General features: G+C 42.1%; 3 protein-coding genes across 3 annotated transcripts; 1 reads left to right on the top strand and 2 right to left on the bottom strand.

The window, feature by feature from the left end:
• Positions 1-18: 18 nt before the first annotated feature.
• LOC120453284 (N-sulphoglucosamine sulphohydrolase) lies at positions 19-2,060 on the bottom strand. The gene has a single exon (XM_039637908.2). The coding sequence runs from the start codon at positions 1,962-1,964 to the stop codon at positions 390-392; it is 1,575 nt and encodes a 524-aa protein (XP_039493842.1). The 5' UTR covers positions 1,965-2,060; the 3' UTR covers positions 19-389.
• A 7,534-nt stretch (positions 2,061-9,594) lies between these two features.
• On the top strand, positions 9,595-16,340 carry LOC120451826 (uncharacterized threonine-rich GPI-anchored glycoprotein PJ4664.02). The gene is made up of 3 exons (XM_039635800.2): positions 9,595-10,406; positions 14,362-15,092; positions 15,204-16,340. The coding sequence occupies exons 1-3, from the start codon at positions 9,728-9,730 to the stop codon at positions 15,795-15,797; spliced, it is 2,004 nt and encodes a 667-aa protein (XP_039491734.1). The 5' UTR covers positions 9,595-9,727; the 3' UTR covers positions 15,798-16,340.
• A 77-nt stretch (positions 16,341-16,417) lies between these two features.
• LOC120451839 (mitochondrial pyruvate carrier 1) lies at positions 16,418-17,935 on the bottom strand. Its single transcript, XM_039635816.1, has 4 exons — positions 17,670-17,935; positions 17,477-17,596; positions 17,310-17,410; positions 16,418-16,990 (listed from the first exon to the last, which is right to left on the bottom strand). Exons 2-4 carry the CDS (start codon positions 17,536-17,538, stop codon positions 16,830-16,832), a joined length of 324 nt encoding a protein of 107 aa, XP_039491750.1. The 5' UTR covers positions 17,539-17,596; positions 17,670-17,935; the 3' UTR covers positions 16,418-16,829.
• Between the last annotated feature and the right edge of the window lie 3,960 nt (positions 17,936-21,895).

Here is a 21,895-nt window from a genome sequence, read left to right on the forward strand (position 1 = left end):
AACCCAAATGCCTCTAAATAAGTGTTTGTATCATATTATTCTCGTTGTTTTCGAAAACATTGCTCTTTTTATTAGCTATGATGTTCACAACTGTTTTATTAATAGCTGCTTATGGGTTTTCCGCTCACTTCAAAGTACAACGAGTATAATTATCAAAAGTGTTATAGTTTACTTTATTTTATTATTAAAGTTTAAGATTTGGAGCTCGATCAGGTAAAAATTAAGTTCTTTATTTCTACCTTTTGCAATTCTATTTCTATGACCGAAACTGTAAAGGCATGTGAAGCGAAAAACAATGACATGGTTGAGTTATCAGCACTCTGAGGTGTTTTTATTAGACGTGCGATAAGACAACAAGCCCAATCTATAGAATACTTAGTCGGACCTACCTAAGTCAGGACCACATACTCCTCATACTGGCCGAGGACCCTTCGCTTGGACCTCTGCAGCGCCTCGTGCCCCAATGTCAGGCAGGCAGGTTGATCCTTGAAGACGCCCTGCTCCTGGAGGACTGCATGCGGAGCACATCGCCAGGGATCTTTGGTGGCCACCTGCCAGTCGAAGAGCTGCTGACGAAGCTGCTTGAGGGTGCCATTATACTTGGCCTTCTCGGCCAGATTAAAGCGCTCCAAGGGATCCGTCTTCACGTCGTACAGCTCCCATTCAGGTCTCTGGTAGTACTGCAACAACGATCGATACCACGGCAGAGTTTGCTTGTTGAGCGTGGCATTCAGTATTTGCTGGAAGGTTGGGGAGGTATAAAAGTCCTGGTCGATGGGGAAGTCTGCCCAGTAATTGACGTTATGGATAAGCTTATAGCGCCTGTTCCGCACCATTCTCATGGGATAGGCCATGGTCACCTCGTGGTAACTGTGACTACCAAACACCGAGTCGCTCTCCTTGATCGGAGGTTCTTCCCGCAAAACAGGCAGTATCGACCTCCCAACGATCGTGGTGTCGTTCGGTCGGGGAATCTGAAGGGCATCGAGTACACTAGGGTATATATCCAAAAGACTAACCATGGCAGCAGTGGTTTCATGATGGCGATCCTCCTTCTTTGGGGAGTTTATGATCAGGGGCGACCGAATACCATGCTCATAGAGATTGGTTCTGCCTCCGGGAAATGGTGGTCCATTGTCGGAGGTGTAGATCACGAGTGTCTGATCTGCCGCACCGGCTGCTTCCAGCTCCTTCAGCATCAGACCCACTCCCTGATCCAACCTGGAGATGGTCATGTACTGAGCAGCCAGTTCCTGACGCACTACGTCCGTGTCGGGCAGCCAGGCGGGCACCTCCAGGTTACGCCAATCGTAGTAGATGGGCTTCCAGTCGGGAATGCTGCCCATACCATCCTCACCGCTGCCCCAACGCTCACAGAATTCTCCAAACTGCGGGGTGATGTGGCCACAACGATGGGGATCATGGAAGGCCACCATCAGGAAGAAGGGTTTCTTCTCGTCCTTGGCCTGCTTCAGGAACTGTCTGGCGTAGTCCTTCATCCGGGTGATGTTTCTGCCAATCTGGTTGATTGAATGCTGCTCCTCTGTTTGCTCGAAATCAAAACGGAAATTAGAGGCAGCTCCAACATGTTTCTTGCCAATGATGCCACTTAAGATCCGTCCGCCACTTTGATCACGGATTAAGTTCGGAAGTGACCCTGTCTCCGGAAGAACGTTGAAGTTGTGGACGCCCTGATGGAGCCCATACATTCCGCTAGAGTGACCAGCCTGGCCGGTGAGCAACTGCGAGCGACTGGGACTACAACTGCTCACCGAAGTGAAGGCGTTGTTGAAGAGCAGTCCGCGTTTTGCCAAGGCGTCCAGATTGGGAGTTTGGCAGAATTTGTTCAGATATGCGCCCAATTCGAAGCCAGCATCATCAGCCACGAGCAGCAGGACATTCTGCGGGCCAGCGGAGCAACCTCCGATAAGCAAAAGTGGAACAATCCACCGGAGGAATCGCATGCTGAATAAATCCAGTGCCAGATCCAAATTAAATGTAGTTGAAGAACAAGAACGAAAAACAAGGCGACTCTTCAGTCGACGTCAGCGTACTAAAGTCCGGCTCAAGAGAGACCGATACTTTTAAGTACCCACAAAGTCTCTCATTTCTCCGTCTCCGTTCAAGACGCTTTCAAATCCATTCCCAGTTCCAGTTTTAATCTCACGATCCAAACAAATGCTCAGCGGGAGCACACCTATAGATAGGTACGTTCACATTGCCCGACTTTCTTTGTGAGCGGGCTTAGTACAGTCAAAACACGATATAGAAGATAGATTAGACGAGAATGAATCACAATATTATAGTCGAGTTGCCATTAGATGCCCGTTACTCAGCTAGTCGGAGTGCGAACGAGAAAGTTTAAAATTCCCTTGGGCATATCGATAGAAATTGGCAAGAAAAATAATTAAATGAATATTTTACAATACATTTTTCCAAAGTGTGGACGTTCCATTTTTGGGCGGATTGTGGTTAGAGTGAATGTGGCTAAAACGTTTGCTTAATTAATACTTTAGGATTTTTTCGTTGCTCATATAATATTTAAATAGACTTAACACTATTAAAACGGAGTGTGGTGCTATAGCATTTTGAAATTTATACCTGGTCATATAATAAAAGCCTTTTTTTGTTTGTGACAGACATGGAAATTAATTTAAATCATCCAGATCTTGCATGACTCTGGCCATTAGTTGATCAACACGTTGTGGTTTCCGACATTATCTTGCCCCATTGAGAAGATAAAAACAGGCCCAGTGTCGCCAATGGAACCACGTCAGGGTGCCACGGCCAATCCCAAAGTAAAATGCTGTATGAGCAAAAATACATCTACAAACAAATGCATGTTCTGCTAGGATGGTCTACCTCGACATGCGCAATTTCTTCCAGCGCCTAATACGTGTCATCAGTGGGTTAAAAGCTCTTATGTAAGTGGACAACCCCCAAAATGAATCATTGGCCGACTAATTTTAGCCAGCCAGCAGGAACAGTTAAAGCCACCCCTTTTGCACTACATCGGTATGGAAAATTCGCAAGAACATTTTCCGCAGCATGTTGCCAAGAGATTTTCTCAGTCGCTGGCAACACGCCATCAATCCGAATCAGCTGGGCCAGACTAAAACAGCTGTTGCAACGTGTGGCAAGTGTTGCATCAGCCAATCTGAACCAGAGAGAGTTTCACTCGCGTGGAGAGAAAGAGTGCGAATCTGTATTGTTTGTTGTTGCTGCATGGCAGGCCGCCAAACCAGTTGGCCTACCTACACCTTATGGAGCGGACATAGGTGACATGTGTATCTATGATTAGTTATACTTACATTTAAACTCCTCTAAATGATCATAAAAGCCTACATTTCGTTTCACAAAATTCAAATATAAACTATAGTTACGTTGCGCTGCCTGTTAATTGATTCCAGTTTATTAACCCTTTTATATATAGGCAAACATATAATATTTGCCATGACTTACAACCATAATACCTACGTTTCCAAATTATCTGGGTGCAGAGCTAGCTATAATCCTTTTTTAGCTCCCCCTATCTATGGTAGCCATTTTGGTCGTCTCGATAAGAGCAGTGCGACCAAAATGCTATCTATGCCATTTCTGATTGTCGCGAGCCAAAAAATATAAACGGCTATGAATAATCTGTATTCGTTTTGCACAGTGTCTTAAATTTGTTGTTTATTTAACTATATGTGTACAAAATTATTTAATTTTAAGTTTTTATATTAACTCAATTGTCTTTCATGTAGTATTTTGCCTCAAGTTGGTAGCCTAAATTCTGATGTGAATACCTTGTTCTCCAGAACTTAAATCAGTGGATGCTAATGCGACAAAAGCGAGCAGTGTACGTTGTACTATTTACACCTTTTCCAGCTGGTTTAATCTACTTCAAAACCAGCTAAAGGATTGAACGAACAAAATCTGAGGAGAAGAGGCCCACATACCCGAGTGGCCCATCCTACGCATCGCAAAAAGAAAGAGATCCGGCGTGGAAAAGTTTCGGGGGCACGGCCATAGAAAATAGACACAGCAGCTGAGAGCGCGTGAATGTGAATATGCGATGTGTACTGGGGCTGGGAATGGGCCTGAGGGAAGGGTATATGGACGAAGTGGTGGAGGGGTGGAAGCCCGGCGACGACGTCAGCAAAATTATATCAACCCCGGCCAGCGGCAGCCGTCCAGTGCCCACAGTTCAGTCAGTTAGTAACAAAACTTCGTCGCGAGCAGAACAACATTTCAGTGAGTCAAGGCAGACAGAGCTTTCAGTGTGCAAATCACCGTGGAATTTGTGAAATTTTCGATACGTGTTTTATAACCACATCTTAATGGCATCAACAGCTGAACGTCGTTACAAAGATTTCTTATTCATAGAACAGTAATTTCTTTTCGTGTTAAACGTACCAGATAAACCCAACTTTGAGTGCAAAGTTCATAGTGATTGACAGCGTGAAAATCATTTGCGAGAGACGCAATAAATTGGCCGAAATTAAACAACAAGTTCTATATATGTACATATATGTACTTTGCATACAGTATCTCAGATAAAAGTTGTATCTAGATGCTATATAGATAAGCGCGTGTGAACCAACACTTGACGAGTACATTAAGCATACGACCGAGCTGCCCAAGTGGTATCACTATAGCAATCTCTTTAGCTGTCACCGTCTGTAAAAAAAAACCCATTTAAAGGCTTTCTGCCCCAATATTATGTTCGTTCTGCCTGCGGTTGGTGCAACAATAACAGCAACAGCAACAGCAGGGTCGAGGAAAAGCGGATATTCCAACATCGCGTCGCGCAAGAACGTCATGCAACATTCGCCTGTCGTTGTCTTCATGTGTGTGCAACATTCGCAGCAGCAGGTTCCCATGCTCAACAACTTTATGTGTATGCGTATGCGCGGCTGGCATAACAACAAGTACTACTGCAACAATTCGATTAATATCGAGACCTCCACGATCGGCACTGGTACTGGTGGCACTACGGGCACTACAGGCACTAAGATCCTAAGGCGCTCCAAGTTGCTACGAAAGAAGCGGGACTTTAACCGCCGTCGCCTTATCCGCCGCACTTCCTACTGAAGCCGATTCGAATCAGTCAACGCCACCAGAAACAAGGAGCAACAAGGATCAAGTTTATAATTGTGCCGTCATCATTGGAACCTGCTCCACAAGGCAGCAACATGATGGAGGGTAAGCAACTACTGGCCACATTTCCCACTTTCCCGATGCCAGCAACATTTGTTGCCAGACTATTGTTGCTGGCAGTGTCATTGACACTGGGTACACTTTTCGTCGAGTATAGACGAGCCCTTCTCTTTAGGCCTAATGTAACCGCACACCGTTGATAAGGCACAGCTAAATTTTTTTTGCTGAGGTGTTTAGGTTATATGTTAACACATCGGCTTTAAGTTATAACTTTCAATAGGGCATCTATTGATGTGAATTCAATCTATTGAATTGTGGTCTTTATGCATTTCTAAATAAAGAACGTATAAAACATTCAGGATGATTATTAATGATGATGGTAGGGAAGATACATACATATGTAAGTAAACAACTACGGATTCAGTTATTTAAGGCACCCTTAGAGAATGAGCACGGCTAAACAAATTAAGAAAAAACAAATTTCTGTAAATGACAGCTACTTGTTCCAAAAAATATGTAGCCTCAAACTTAGTCATACTTTTTAGCTACCACTCTATTAGATCACGTTCAAGATAAAAGAGCAAGATAAGATTTCCGAATCGAACAAGGAAGGGGCTTTATAGACCAATTGCTACCCATCTATACAAATGCTCCACCTTCCCATTTCCATTCCTTAGGGTCGAAAAACGCTCACTCATCGTGAAAAGACCAAACGGAACGCTACGTGTTAGTCATTTAACGTGGTAAATTGCCAACTGAGGCCGCCTATTGTTGATGGTCGTCTTCGATATTCGAAGATCTCGTGCCAGTCGGTGCGCGATGCAAGATTGTCGCTGGAAAGTCAACTTGGAAAAATTCCACGAATTTTGCACGCCTATGTGGGCTGGCAATTAAGCTCCTCTGCTTTTGGGGGCTAAAATCATCGGTCGTGGCCAAATAATCAAATGGCCCCCTCTATATACATATGTTCGTACTTGTGTCTGCAGATCAGAGCCATTACAAATATCACATGATGACTGTTTTGGCCAACCGCTGAAGCTCATTTTGCGCTTTGGCGATTTCTGTTTTTCAGCATGACTCATGGATTTCTAAATTATCAGTTAAAGCTGCTATACGTACATGTGCATGTATGTATGTACATCTGTATATTTATATAGGCTTGCACGCAGATGGAAGCTCTTCGATTCCAAGAATTCAACAGCTTTTATCTGCGCACACATTTCAAGAGAGCTGACTAATACCACAGCATGAAAGCTCTTCGGTTTGAATGTGGGCGAATGAGCTTTAAGAAAGAGAAGGAGTATAAAGAAATTTCCCAAGTTCTCATCTCCATTGTCGTGGGGTTCACAGTCTATTATTATAAAAGGGCATACAATCTAGCAAATTAATGAAATAATATAGTCTGAACTGTTATAGACAATAAACGCAGTTCTTTGGGCTTATGTATTATAGTTTCATATGACGATGCAGTGTTTTTAACTGTGGAGTTCTGTAAAATTCTTGAAGCAATGCAAAAGTTTATAGCTTAAATAAATAACTTTTGATTTAAAGACATTACTGATAAAAATTAACATTTCCTATAAGCAACTGAATTATAGTATTAATCTAATAATAAAAAGTATTTTTATAAATGGGAGATGATTAATACTAAGAAATATCCATTGATTTTACCTAAGCTCAACGTTACATATTTCTCGTCTGTATTTTCATGTAATAGAAATAATATAATTTTGAGATAGGTCAGTAGACAAGCATTTCAGTTCCCAAGATTAAACTCTCGTCCAACCAAGCAAACGATAATGACTCATGAGAAAAAAAATCCAGCTCAAAGCTAAAAAGCAGTTGAACTTGCTCACTCGTGAATATTTAGTCTCACTTAAATGTACTTTGCAATGTTTGGATTAAACTATAAGTAAAACACCGGCCGGCTGTGACAACAGCCCAACTTGTAGCTCATGTATGCCAGGGAAATTTTATAAAAGCAGGCCATCTGGCGGCAATGGGGAAATTTAGTGCCCTCTTGCTTGCGCACTACGTATCTCACAGTGCGCGTATCTGAAATACACAAAGCTCGCTGGCGCACACCGATAAGGAAAAGTATCTGGCTATGGCAAACTGGTTTGTGCTTTTTGAATTTCACAACGAATGAAATTCAGAGTGCCAGGCAAATCCAACAGTTTTCGATTCTGTTTGCAGCTAGCAGCTTGTCGTCGTCGCCTCGCACAGTTCAAAACGTAGTGAATACTCCAAGCAGTCGGTTGACTCACAGCACCACAGTGAAATAGGTCTACATTGAGCTGCAACCGCATACGGTGAAAGCCTATTAGAACCAGCATATAAGAACCTGTCACAAGGAAACCCAGTGCAAAGACTTGGCAGTCGTTGTTGTTCATCGCGGAACAACAACAGTGGACATTTGTCGCTATCCCAAGAAGTAATCCTCCAGATCCGAGCAACGGCCGGACTTGAAACCATATCCAAGTGGTGGTGCCAGGAACCACCCAACCTATTGCGTAGCAGGAAAGACAAGTGAATTAGCGGTCGGGTTTTCCAAAAACCAGACCACCGCTCTTGAAGACACATTCACCGAATTTATGTAAGTAGAGTAAAGCAATCAGCATTCCATATGCTAAGGCATATACTATATGCACATAGTACTTACTACTTAGTATAGGGAGCTTTAGTTTTTTTTTTCAACTTGAACGTCGCCATATTTAATCACTTACTGTCCACTGCTGACGTCACATGCCTCGAACAAGCGCAGACACAGATACAATCGAACTTTACACTGGTAGGGGATTTTTGTGAAAACATTTAATTCGCATTCGATTTCTATATATTAGTGTGTAATTAGCCAAAGCTCGCGTGTGCTTTTCGGGGAATTTTTCCACCGCACGAGTTAATTGCTTTCTGGTGTTGTTTTACCGGCCGCACGAATTCTAGATATCTGATCGAGATAATTGTATAGCCACACGAACGTGTGGCTCAATTATCTAAGTGACAACTAGCGGCAATCGGCGAGCGGGGAGCGGAGGGTTGCCAACTGCTGATTAGACCCCCCACCCGTACCCGTACCCGTACCACCCATATGGTGTTTAAAGACCTGTTGCGATGGGTCCGCCATATTGTTGTTTTTGCCAATGCTGTTGTGAAATTCAGAAAAAGCAAAAATTGGGCGTGCTATTATAAAGCTCTTATAGACAGACGCCTTATCTGACATTTAAAAAAGGTGCTCCTATCAAACAAGGAACTACTTATTTGGTTGGGAAAAACAGACTTATCTTGATTTGTAACTGAAGAGTACTTACCGGAATAACGAATCCCTCCTATCAAAATGCTTGTGGGGCCTATAAGTAATTTGAGTTCTCCATTTCTTTGCTTACAGCTTAAGGGGAACTTGTGTCGACGACTCTTTTAGAGCTTGTTTAGAGGGACCCTAACAATTTCATTGTTTCTTTCTAACGGTCAATTAAAAGTGAGTATCCACATCCTTTCGCCTCCTATTATTAAGCCATACCTCATGATTGCCCGACTTTCTTAGTCCTTGCACCAATAGTTTCTAAGAATGTTTTATGAAAAAAGAAAAAAGACAAAAAAAAAAAAAGAAAAAATAAGAAAAAAGAAAAAAGGAGTCATTCCATAGAAAAAAGGAGCAATTCCAATCAAAAAAGGAGCAATTCCAATAAAAAAAAAGGAGCAATTCCATTCAAAAAAGGAGTAATTCCAACAAAAAAAGCAAACAAAACTAAAAAGGAGTAATCCATGTACAAAATAATGAATAAAAGGAAAAGATTTTAAAAATACACTGAAAGAAAATGGGAAAAAATATGGAAAAAAGCATAAGAAAAAAGGAAATCACACTAACAAAGTGGCCAAGAAAAGAACACCACCCACATTACCACCCTCTTAACCACTCATCTCGACACGCAAAGCACCAAACATCCGAGCTGTTGAAAGTCGCCAAACATGATGGTCTAGAAAATCGGTGGCCAGGCGTATCCTCGAGATCCCTGCGACACCGAGGTCCACAAACACCACTTGTACATTTGCTAACCCACCCAAGCCACAAAGATATTTGGAGGCGCGAACTCCCCAAAAAGGATCGCGCTTCTGCCCGTCCTCGATCTGTGTAATAACAAAATCTTTTTTCTTTTGTCTATTTTCTTTCACATAAAAATGAAACAAATATTACGAACACTCTTAACTGCGCTTGCTCCACTCATCGCCAAATCCTGTCCGAATCGATAAAAATTATACGAATCCGTATAAATATTGATATCCTGTCGAACCGAAACCGATTGAAAACGAACCGTACACCGAACCGTAAACTGCCCGATCGCATTGAATTCGATATTGTTGGACAACAAAACAGCCACGTTCAAAATGGCATTCTCCGTCAAAGCCCAAACCAGCCAAGCCAGGCCCAAGAGCGAATCAAACAACAGCATCCCAATCAACCAAGACCAGAGCAACATCAACAACATCCTTAAGAGCAACCCAAACCATTCTGCTGCCGGCGAGACCAACAAACAACAGAGCAACGCCAACGAGGAAGGCTACCGAAAATCCGAGAGATATAATATTGATGATCCAGGAGCCAGCACGAGTACAGGCGGCACCCAAACTCGAGGCGACACACCGGGAGGACAACGCAGCATACCAGACTCCAGCGGCTGGCGCGACAAACTCGTGGCCCAACTGCTCCTGCTCTCAGAGGAGAACAAGGCCAACGGAGCCTACGAAGGATTCGCCTACTTCAACGATCACCACAATACCGATCGTGATAGACAGCAAGCCCAATCCCAGAATTCTGCTGATAAGAGTGCCCACAAGCAACAGCAACAGCCTAAGCAGCAACAATACTCGCAGCGTGACAGAGCACAGAACGCCTCGAACTCGCATCATCAGAATACCCTTTTTACCAGGGTCGGTACCAACGCGTCCGCCAGCCAACCAGGCCTCGCCTTCACCGAGTTCTTTAGTAAATCCGATAGGTTCGGCGAGGAGGTGCCGTATCTCAACGTACCCAACAACTGGGACGCCAACATCCCGATCGCAACCAGAAACGGTGGCAGGTTTACCGACTACGGCAATAGTGAACCAAACGGTCCCGGTTTCGTCGAGCGCGCCTCAGACACAGACCCTGGCAGCCATGGCTGGTATCCAGCTGACAGGTGCGGACGAGCCGCCATCCCGCCGGGATATGAGTGGAGCAATGCCTACTGCCACAGTTGAAGAGATAGACGTTCCGGTGTTCATTGATGGTGAGTACTGTGTTTTGTGTGTGTGTTGCCTGTGTACCCAGCACTCTCTCATTACTGTTGCTTTGCAAAACAAAATACTAAAAAGCGAACAAATGATTTACAATCAGTTGGAGAAAGAGTCAGATAGCAGGCATCGAGCTCGGGCCAGGATCCCAACGATCTGGCGCCCGTGCTCTGCCAAGGACGTCGAGGTACAGTCACCACGTAGCGGACGAAGGCGAAGATCACAGTGCAATGACCCATTAAAGAAACGAGTGAAAGATTGAGGGCGGTCTGGGGGCCAAGGCGTCTCCACTGCGCCCATGTTCTCGGTAAATGGCAACGTAATTACTCATACGATCGATATCATCAGGATATTCAATCTATGTACTTCCATTTATCGGTCACGTCTTTCCCCAACTGTTTCCCTGACTTCAGTAATCCATCTTTAAGTAAATCCTCAGTTAGCCTCAATTAGCAATTTGTCAACCGAAACCCCATCTTCTAGGAAACCGAATTTGTAAACAAGACTTTTTTGAACTAAGTTCTTTTCCATGTCTGGCAACTAGACATATAAAACTTAAAGACTCCATTTATTTCTGCAAAATTCGCTACTGCGTTCATATTTAACATGTATCTTAAAGATGGAAAAGCGCTGTGATCGAGTAATCTGACCTGGTTATAAGGCAGCATTCGACATCTCTTGAATATTTTCTTACGTACCGCGGTACACGTACCGCTTCTTTATATATATTTCGTACACACCGTATTATTGTTTCAAAATGTACAAATTCAATACGGCCGTTTAGGCATTTAAATTACATTACAATGTAAAATGCCCACATCATATATATAGATATGTATGTAATGTGAATTGCCATATGTGTCAACTTTCTCATAGATTTCCACTACTTTATCAAATTTTTCTTTTTTTCCTCACCTAAACTATTTTTTGTTGGCCTTGGAAACACATTTTATAAGAAAATAGTATCACTTACCTGTTATGTTTTAGATGCCAGAAGAAAATGTGAGACTTTTCTTTTAAAAATTGCCAATTGGATTAACTTTTTCAGATAGAAGATGTTTTGGTTTTAACTTTTATAGCGTCAATGATTTTTTGCATAGCAACCAAAACTGCGATTCAAGGTCTCCTTTCCTTTGTTACAAGCTCTTATCATCCAAGTTGATGCTACGCGTTTGAGGTGAATCATTTGAATGGTACCATTCCCACAACTAATTGCGCAGCTAAGATTCCGTTTTGGCTATCTGAACTTCAGCACCCGAAGAGTACGAATAAAGGCGATAAGCTTGTAACTTCTGAATAGTACATATGTATCTTTCGTTACGACGACAGCTGATAAATACTTCGCTAATATGTGTTTAGATGTACTTAAATATGTATAGGTCATCAGATTGAATTGCCCAATCAGAAACAGAGTTAAAAACATACCACCAATTATTTACATACACGTATGTACAAATAATTGCTATCCGTTGACAAAATGCATTTTATTCGTCGCCGATGAGCTGGCCGATTTCTATTTCGTTTTTCACAAAGAGAGTTCGTTTTTTTTACTTTGTTTCTGGATTCAAATAAATATCACCTTTTCATGGCTATTATATCTCAAATTCATTAAAATTGAATTAAGTACAAACATACTTCGGATAATTCGTTAGTCTTCAATAAGTCGGGTTTTGAATGCAAGGATTGCATTTTGATAATTGAAATATCGCATAATTATCCGAAAAACAATGTATTCCCTTACAATTAAACAAAGAGGCTCGTCGGGTTGTGACGTCAGAATCGAGAGAGTGCAGCAGCTGATTCATGACCCAAATTTTTGCGGCACGTGTGTCTAGCCGGCTAGTCCAATATTTCTATTTACTCAGTATTCACTCGATTACTAGTCGAGCTGATAATACTTTTCAGAGTATTTAAATAGTAATGGGTAGCAGAATGTTTAATTTAATTTCAATATCCTATTCTTCTCATCCAACTGTTCCTCTAAGGCTTATTCAATATTTATTGTGAAATTCAATAAAATAGATCTGCGAAAATATAGCGACCAACACAGACACCTGCTTGTGTGGGTGTGTGTCCTCTCGCTGCGTCTTCACTCACGCTCTCTCAGCGAAAGAGATAGCTATAGTGTCTAAGCGGCAGTGGTAGTATCTCACAAATGCAGATACATTTAAACTCGACTGAGCGGCTTTCATTCTCTGCGTACATATGAATGTGTGTGTGTGAGTTTGTTTTCGGAAAAATGCATTGCGTATACGCACTGTTAAAACTTAAGGAATATTCATTTCGTTATTTTGATGTTTGGTTGCAGATTTTTTAGTATAGTTTTGTTGACTGTTGTTTTTAGACAAAAAATACGATTTTTTCACTTTGGTGATCTTGCAAATAGTCTAAGGTCGGACGGTAAGTGCACTTCCTCTTGGGAATCGCAGTTCTTATTAGACAGACTCACTTCCATAAATGGCAATATTATATTCCCGAACCTTCCTCGATCTTGTGAAATTCGAGGGGCAATTGTATTGGTGCAATCGGAACGGTTAACTTTGTTTTCGACGGCCTATGCCGGTCAAAAATCTATGTAATTGGCAGAAGAACACTGCGCTCAACGCAGAAACAGAAAGAGAGCACTGCCGCTCCCACCTTGGGATTGAACTTGCTGAGGGTGTGAGCGAGACGGCCTGCTAACTTGTTGCGCCGTCAGCTGTGCTGTGTCGGTGTTTGTGTAGCACATGTGTACTGTGCATCTCGCTCGCTCGCTCGCTCTTTCACTCGATCTCTCTCTCTCTCAATATCTGGAGCCGCAATAGTATCACAGTATCTGAGCAGTTGGTTTTTAGACGTCGCAGAGTGCAGAAGTGTTTTTGGTTTGCGGGTAAATCTGAGCCGAAATAACACACTTAGCAGACTTAAATAAACGCAAAAAAGGTGAATATTTTAAGGAACTTAAAATTAATAATCCATTTGATAGTTTTCATTGAAAATCGGATTGGGATTGGTTAACGATTTTAAGCGATCGCCCCACATTTAACCACTTTTTGTTTAATTTTCGCATTTCTCATTTTTAGATTTACATACATGCCAAAAATTATGTTTTTGTTCTTGAAAGAAATAAGACGCGCGCAGACGCGCGCACACACACACTCAGGTGTGGCAAGCGGGCACATGAATGATCATGTCCAATTTTCATGTGGTTGTTGTCAGTTGTTATCGCGCAATGCGTCACTGTATGAAGCAGCCGGCATATTGGGTTTCTTTTGAATGTGTGCGTGCGAAGGGGAAGAAATAAAACTAGAGGACTGTTGGCCAAATTCAAGCCGTAACAATTGGCGAAAGATGTAATGGAATAATAATATTATCTTCTTTTGTTATACATCAACAAATGCGTACATATTTGCATTTTTATTTGCTGACACGTTTTTGTTGTTAGTTTGCACAGATTAAAAAATGCATTAGATTTGAATTTACCCTTTCCGCACTTTTTGATTTTCTCGTTTTTATTTTGTATTTTCTTTTGTTTTATCATTTCGTTTTTTCTTTCCCCTCATTTCGTGTTCCTTTCGTAATTTCACAACAAACGGCGAGTTCACTCGTTTTGTATAATACAGCGTGTAGAGTTTGTGTCGCGTCAAATAACAGAGTAGCGCCGCCATGGCGTAGTAGTGCGGATTAAAATGGGAACTTGAAAGTGACACTATGTAGAATATATATGGCGTAGATATTTATCTACATGACGTACTCGTAACATTAAATAAGATGGATGATGAGTCATTAATAACTAAATTTACATATTTAAAATAATTTTTTGCAATCAACATTTAATTGATACCTCACCCCTTTCTCCAAATAACAAAAAATTGGGTACCTAAAACTAAATTAAATTTACGCGCATCCATTTAGCACGATCTGCCTCAATATTAAATGACTTGTACTAATAAATAAATTTGTTTACCATAGAATACCTGCAAGACATAGAAGCAACGTCATCGACGTGCAGCAGCGAAAACGGAAAGGAGATTTTTACTGAGACGGATATTCTTGACTTTGATATAAACATGTTTGCCGAGGAGGATCTGATTGAGCTTGAGGGCAAGAAGACGGATCCCTTCAGTCCGGCGATGGACACGATGAACAACGACAACCTTGAGAACGACTTTCTACTTATGGATGACCTGCCGAACGAGGAGGAGACTTTCGACATGTCATCGATGCTCAATAGCGGCATCGACATCAACCAGGAGCAAGACCTGGACCTCATCAACATATTCCAAAACTCGCAGCCGACGGCCATGCTCACTGGTTCAGAGGACCCCTACCTGGCCAACTACTCGCAGGCCACATCTACATCCAGCACCACGAAATACATCACAGAGGAGCCCCTGATCGCCGACATGGCCAACTTCGACAGCAGCAGTGTCTTTGGCTGCAGCCAAGAGTCGCTCGGCTTCGGCCTTGTGGAGGACGTCAAGCCCAGCAGCAGCTTTGCCAGCAGTGGCGGCGACGTCGCCGTGGCCATCCCAACACCCATCCAACACATTACCAACCTCAAGCGATCTGCTCCGGCCCCCGTGGTAGAGGCGCAGCCCAACAAGCGCCGACGACCGGTGCTCAAGATCAGCACTGAGATAACGCCCGTATTCAGCCCGACCACGCCAGAGATTATTAACCAGCTCCTGAATGATGACATGGTAAGTATCTGTGCAAAACAGATCAAAATAAAATGTACAAAAGAGCTGTCAGCTCTTAAAAAGTCCAAATTACCATCACGTGCTAACTTACTTGTCTTCTCTAATTTGCAGTTCGAGGCTCCCACAAGTACCAGCACCAACAACACCTCCATCAGCAGCATCATAATCACCCATGCAGACATCGTAGAGGATCTACGCAGTGCCGAAGAGGAGACTACCACCGACTTCTCGCCGCCTAACACACCACACAGTAGCTACTCAGCCAGCTCCAGCTGTGCCGCGCCCACCTGCCAGACCGGATTTGGCGGATTCCTCACTGCTCCCGCCTCGCCTGCCTATTCAGTAGCCAGTACCTCCGTGTTCAGCCCTTCGCCAGCCGGCGGTCTCGGCGGCAAGAGGAAGCGCGGTCGTCCTGCCAAGGATCATGCCGACGGTCCCGATCCCGAGCTCATGTCCCGCATGAGCAGCGAGGAGAGGAAGGCCTACGAGGACAGAATCAAGAACAACGAGGCAAGCCGCGTCTCGCGCCGGAAGACGAAGAAGCGCGAGGAGGAGGAGAAAAGCGCTGAGGACGAGCTGGTGGCAGAGAATCTGCGACTACGCGCCCTGGCCGACGAAGTGGCATCCCAGGAACGCAAGTTTAAGTTGTATCTGATGGAGCGCCAACGGAAGAACAGCACCTTCGTCAAGCAGGAGCAGCACTGAGATTCTCGTAGCCATAGAATAGATAGACCTACTGTCGTGACCTAAGATTGTCGCATATTGCGAAGCATAAGCATTAGTCATAGTACCCTCGTCGTCATCCATTTGTTTAGTTACTTAAGTTGTCGTTGAAGAAGTCGAGAAGCAGAAATCAAATTTCCATCTGGACATCAGTTTCGCACGAAATGATGTAAAACCTAAATCATTTAAGCCACTTATTAGGCATAGTGATGGCGCCCATTGTGCGCGAGACGTGTTTAACTTTAATTTTACTTTTATTATGTTTGAGAAAACTAAAATTTTTTGTACCCACATATATGTTTTTCGTCCTATGCGTAATCAAAAAACAATCAACAAAAAGCACAAAAAAATATGATTACGAGTTCGTATGTTTTAACCCCATTGATGAACAAAAAAAAGTTTAAAAAATGTCAACAAAAAAATATGCTATTGTTAAGAACAATTGAAATGTATATTTTACAAATACAACTTATATAACCGTAATTGTTTGAATAAAGCGTGTTTCAATAAACATGACAAAATCAACAAACTTTGTTAATTTTTGAAGATTTTGCTACGTTCTTAATTTTTAGCTTAAAGTGCTTACAGAAAACACAACTGAGTTCAATGTTAAAGTTTTATTGAATTTTAAACCATATTCATGTAAACATACGCTATTATTGTAAACTAAGGATTGCACTGGCTTAAAATTTGGATCAACTGCCTAACGGAATTAACTAAATGGGCAAAGTAACAAGTTGGGGATAGACTCAATTGGAATTGTGGTTTGACCCAATCGAAAACGGCGATTTGGGCACGATAACTTCGCGATTCGAGATTCAGCCAATTGTGCGGGTGTGATTCCCGGCAATTACTCCACCACTTGGATTTGATGTGAAGTGCATTGCGTCAGTGCAATTTGCTAGATGTTTGTTGCGTGTGGTGGCAGTAAATTGCAATAGCTGCTGCTGTTGAGTAAACATTTAAAGTGGCTTCGCGCGTCGTTCTCGGGGAAGTGGATTTAAGAGCAGGGTTTTACGCCTGCTGCTCTTTAGAACCATAATTGTAGTGGAGGAAGCGTAGTCCCTGGATCGATTGGGCGGTGGCATTGGTGGCGTGGCAGGCAAAGAGCAGCCAATTTCTGGGCTGGACCTTGTAGGCAAATCGCATGAAGATGCACGAGTACAGGGTCAGAGCTGGAATACATCAAGAGTTAGCATTTCTGAGGGAGCTACTTAGTTACGGAACAAAAAATATGCTTAGTTTGCCATTGTTTTCATGTCATTATGTGCTTATTATCTCGGGGGCACATTTTCCCGAGGATATGCATAAAAATGATGACCAACTTGAGCTTATTTTGTCCTCAGTGCAATCTTATCGGCAGACGTTTCGACAGTTTCCCTATCTGGCTTATCAGGCCATATAGAGTGATTTGTTTAGAATATATCACAGCGGCTCTGATTACGACATCTTAAGCGGAAACTTTAGAGGCCAAAACGCCGGAGATATCCTTACCCAATGTCATTTTGCCGGAGATGAATTTGGGACTCTTTTGTGTGTCGGCGAGAGCAGCCACAGGAATACCCCAGTTGGCCACAGGGCCCCAAAAGTGGGTACTGTGGATAAGAAAAGGAATATTAACAATATGTCATATATGGTCAACTGATTACCACCAAACAAACCTCATAAAGTAATCCCGCCACTCTTTCGAGGCCGTTGTGGACATAGCTCTCCTGATCGACATGATGCTACCGATTTGTTTATTAAATATATCTGACCAGAAATGTTAATCAGAAGCGCACCTGGTGGAATAATTTAGATTAGATTGCCTCTGTCGCGCAATATAAATCCGAAAAAATCCCCTCAAGGTCTTACAGGTTGTTCGTGATGTTGTTGTTGTTGTGCCAGCTGTTGTTGCTGTTGCTTGTTTACCGTCTGGAACACCTTGATCTAAAACACGATGAATTTTGAACTGCAGGCCGCGTTGCAGTTGTGGGAAGAGTGTACCTAAATATTCACAAGCTAGGATTTATTTTTTGTTTATGTGTCGGCCGCTGTGTCACTCCGAAAGTTATATAAAATTAGTGAAACGAAAGGCAACATCGAGTTTTCTCTGCTGCGTCGCTGCCGTCCCGGAGTTATCGATAGCCCGAATATCGCTATTTCGTAATGGTCACACTTAGAGCTGGACATTACATGAAACGAATGCGATAGTTTTTAATAATATAATAATAGATATTAAAATTACCTTTTGCAACTGATCATGCACTATGGTAAAACGTATATTAATATAATCTAAATTTGAAAAAAAGAATATTCTAGAACTTAAAACAGTACTAAGATTTAATCAATTAAAACTAATTTGTCTGCTTTAAAAACATAAAAAAGTAGTACATTATTAACATATATTAACAATAGTTTAACGCAATTTGAATGAAAATTTTTCATGTTTTTAAAATTCCTGGATTTTGTTTTACAGATATATTTTTTTCTACAGCAAAATGTCCGATTGTCATTTGATTAAGTGTCAGTTGACCGGTGTCAAGCAATTACTGATCGCTGCAACACTCGACTCAACTTGCAGTATCGCTAGGTTTGGCAGTAGGACTTCCCTCCCTATTTCCGCCGAAAAGCGAATGCTTGATGTGCATTAAGCGCGCTAATTACAAGTGGGCGTAATGTGCATTTGCATCACATTTTCTGAAGTGCGGGCGCCACGGTTTTCAAGTGCTTAATCCACCACGCGCTTCCGCTCTTCAGTTAATACGTGCTCTTCCGGCTCTCTTTAAGGGACGAAGGCGAAGAGATTTGGGGCGATGGTTTCTGCGCCGACATCATGCGCCTGAGTCCTTGGCCGCGGCGGCAGAGGACCAAAGCAGCACAACCAGCAGCATCCGAGCACACAGCATCCAAAACCGAAACCAAAACTCCGGCTCAGTGTGAATTTGCGACTCGAGAGCGACGGCGGCTCAAAGGAAACTTGGGTCGGTAAATGGTCCTGAACGTAGGAATGCTGGCAACAACAACACACCATATCCTCTGTCTAAATAACGGCAACAACAAAGTGGAAAAGCGGAATAGGCAAATGGAAATTGTTGGCAGTCGATGCCGCTGCCGACTTCGCTGCCACGGCTCTGCCAACTTGTAATCCCCGTGTGTGTGTGTGTGTGTGTGTGTATGTGTGCGTACGTGCCAGTGTTTATATGTGGTCAGTGTGCCATTTTGCAAGCATTTTCCAAGCATTTTTCAAGGAAAACTAAAGAAAATTCAGATTGTGAACAAAAAAAAAAAAATCTCCAAGAATATCCAAAAGCAAGGCCAGATTTTTATTTCATTAATAAGTATAACCACTTCGTCTTCAAATGTTGACTTCGCGTCATCAGTTGCCGCAGCTTAAGGAAAACCTGTAAAAGAAAACCTTTTTACAGAAAAATCAATCCTACACATAATGACCTTTTTTTGTATGCCTGCATTTGTTGCTAGTAAGCATGAAATTTTCGTACATTTTTCCCAGTAAGTCTGCCAAAAATGTTTTTCCACGCGAGAAAAAAGGAAAAGTTTAAGAGAAAAGCAAATGAGCCGCTCCCAAAAAATCCGAATTTATCAACAACAACAAGAGCGGAAGCAAGAAGAAGCGTGAAAATGGGGAAAAGCAAGAAAGAGCAACCACAACAACAGACAAAGAAAGGCTAAAAATATAAGTGAAAATCAGAAAAAAGGAAATACGAAGGAACCAGATTTCAGGAATTTTTGAAGGATTTTTAAAAGTTTTTTAAGTTGTGGTGGTAACTATGAAAAAATGGGTGCAAAATTATTTGAAACAAAGGCTAACACTGTTGTTTAATTTAAATTAAAGCAGATAATTAAAATAATAGTATTAAAATTAAATTTTAAGCATTCAATAATAGTATTAGGTTTTTTTGTTTCAAAAACCAAACAAGACGACCTACTTAGCAGCCCTTGAAGGTCTTTGTCGTTAGCTGGACACTTGTCGTTCACTTGTGTTCCTGGGCGAGATTGCCGTACATAATTACTCGCTCCTGGTGGCGCATCTTGGCGTCTTCACATCTTCCCATCTTCGAAATGTCCCCAAAACGCCTCAATTGAATAAGTGCCAAATGGAGGCAAATAGCTAAAATAGGCTCCTCAGGCCCACTTAAGCGCACTAACCCAGTGCGACTGTGTACTCCGTACTATGTAGTTAAAGTGTCCGAGCTAAACGGAATCCAAATCTGTTCACTTGTTTGCTGTTGATTCAATCAAGCGCAAGACCATACAATCACCCGCACCCATACAAATGCAGAATGCTCAATGCAAATTGAGTTTATTGTTCGGTCAATTGAGGCGCACTCGTAAGACATTTATTTTATGGCCCGTAAGCAGATGAGGTGATTTGCGTTTAGTTACCCGACTGCCACCCGTGCGAGGAGTTCGAGATCCGTGGCCGCATATCGTAGTGGACCGCCGCCTTAAAAGAATCCTTTGATTTCAGCAGGAAAGTGTCTCGAGTGAGTGAAATGCCAAGCTGAGAAGTGGAGAAAACAAATGCAAGACCAAAAGTTTACAACCAAATGATAATACAAATATAATACAAAGCAAACGAAAGTGTTCAGCAACAAACATTCCTCGCCCCGGTCACTGGATCAGGATATATACACATACATAAAGCAGGCCTAAAAGGATACGCATACGGATAGGGATAAGGAGTCACAGATGCAGCCCTAAGTAAGTACGACTGCAATTAGCATTAGCATAGCCACTTTTTCATTTTTCGTTTCAGTTTCGGTTTTGGTTTCGGTTTCCGTTCAGTTTTTGGCTTTTCCAACCAAAAGGGCGTGTGTTTTGTATCCTCGCCTCTCAGCATCTCTCTTTGCGTGTGTGCCTGTGTGTGTGTCGCTTTCTCTCCAGCTTTCGCTCCTTGCTGTTTTTTTTTTTGGTTGTTGTTGTTGTCGTTTTTCATTGATGTTGATAGCCTGGTACATTATCAACTTGGTGCTCGGCTGCGCCTCTTTACTTTGTGTGTAATAAAATTGATGATAAAATAAAAATGGATAATGGGTGATTTTCGGTCTTCGTATTCGTCTCCTCGAGAGAATTCCGAGCTGAGCGGCCACAGACGGCAGGCAAAGCCAAAGCCATTACCATCAGCCAGGAGCCAGGACCCTCTTGGCTCCGTTGTTTACCGTCTCTCATTTTTGTGGAAAATCAGCACCACACACACAGAAAACCACACATTTCTCTTTTGTCTCTGCTCTGGGCTTTCACCACGTTACCACAAACACACACACATTCTTTCTCTTTAGCTTTCTCTCTCTTTCTCTGTGTGTCCTTTGTGGGTTACTTGGTGCGTGCGTTTGTGTGTGGGGGTGGAGGGTGTGCATCCTGTGGCTGATAAGAATGCTGCACAGTTGTTAAGGGCTCTGAAGGCTTGCAAAATTTTAATCACGATAATATCCTCTGATAAGAAGTAAATATCAATCATTGTACAGGAATGCCAATGTACACTGAAACTTTATTTTAAAACAGCACATATTTTTGTAAATTTATATTATCATTCGGAAGAAGATTCTCGGAATTTTGTATTTCTATTACTTAAAAAACAAAAGATGTGAAACATATTATTATTATAGATCAATATATTTCTAAATGCAAAGATCGAAATTAAGAACAAAATATTTTCACTAAAAAATTTTAAGAAAAAAGGCGTAGGCCCCTTAATTGCACTGAACATTTGCATAATTTCCACATTACATCTAGTAATTTATGAAGGATATTTTTTTAGACGTATAGAAGTTTAAATTGCAATAAAACAACGATGGATTATTTGATTGACATATATTTTATTTAACTGAAAGATAATATTGTGGCATTACATTTAATATATGATTTCTGATATATGATGACATATGTATACCTTCTGTCTCGGATGTAGTCCTATCTGGACGTCCAATTTTCGTCGATTTGTTTCAACATTTGTGGCCGTACAACGGCATTAACATGGCGAATGTTTTCTTACAAATGTTTAGCGTTTGTGTCTTTATGCGCATATGACTTTAGATAGATCCACAGAAAGTAGTCTAGCGGTGGTGAATCCCGAGATC

Source organism: Drosophila santomea, chromosome 3R, assembly GCF_016746245.2.
Source record: "Drosophila santomea strain STO CAGO 1482 chromosome 3R, Prin_Dsan_1.1, whole genome shotgun sequence".
NCBI classification, from domain to species: domain Eukaryota; kingdom Metazoa; phylum Arthropoda; class Insecta; order Diptera; family Drosophilidae; genus Drosophila; species Drosophila santomea.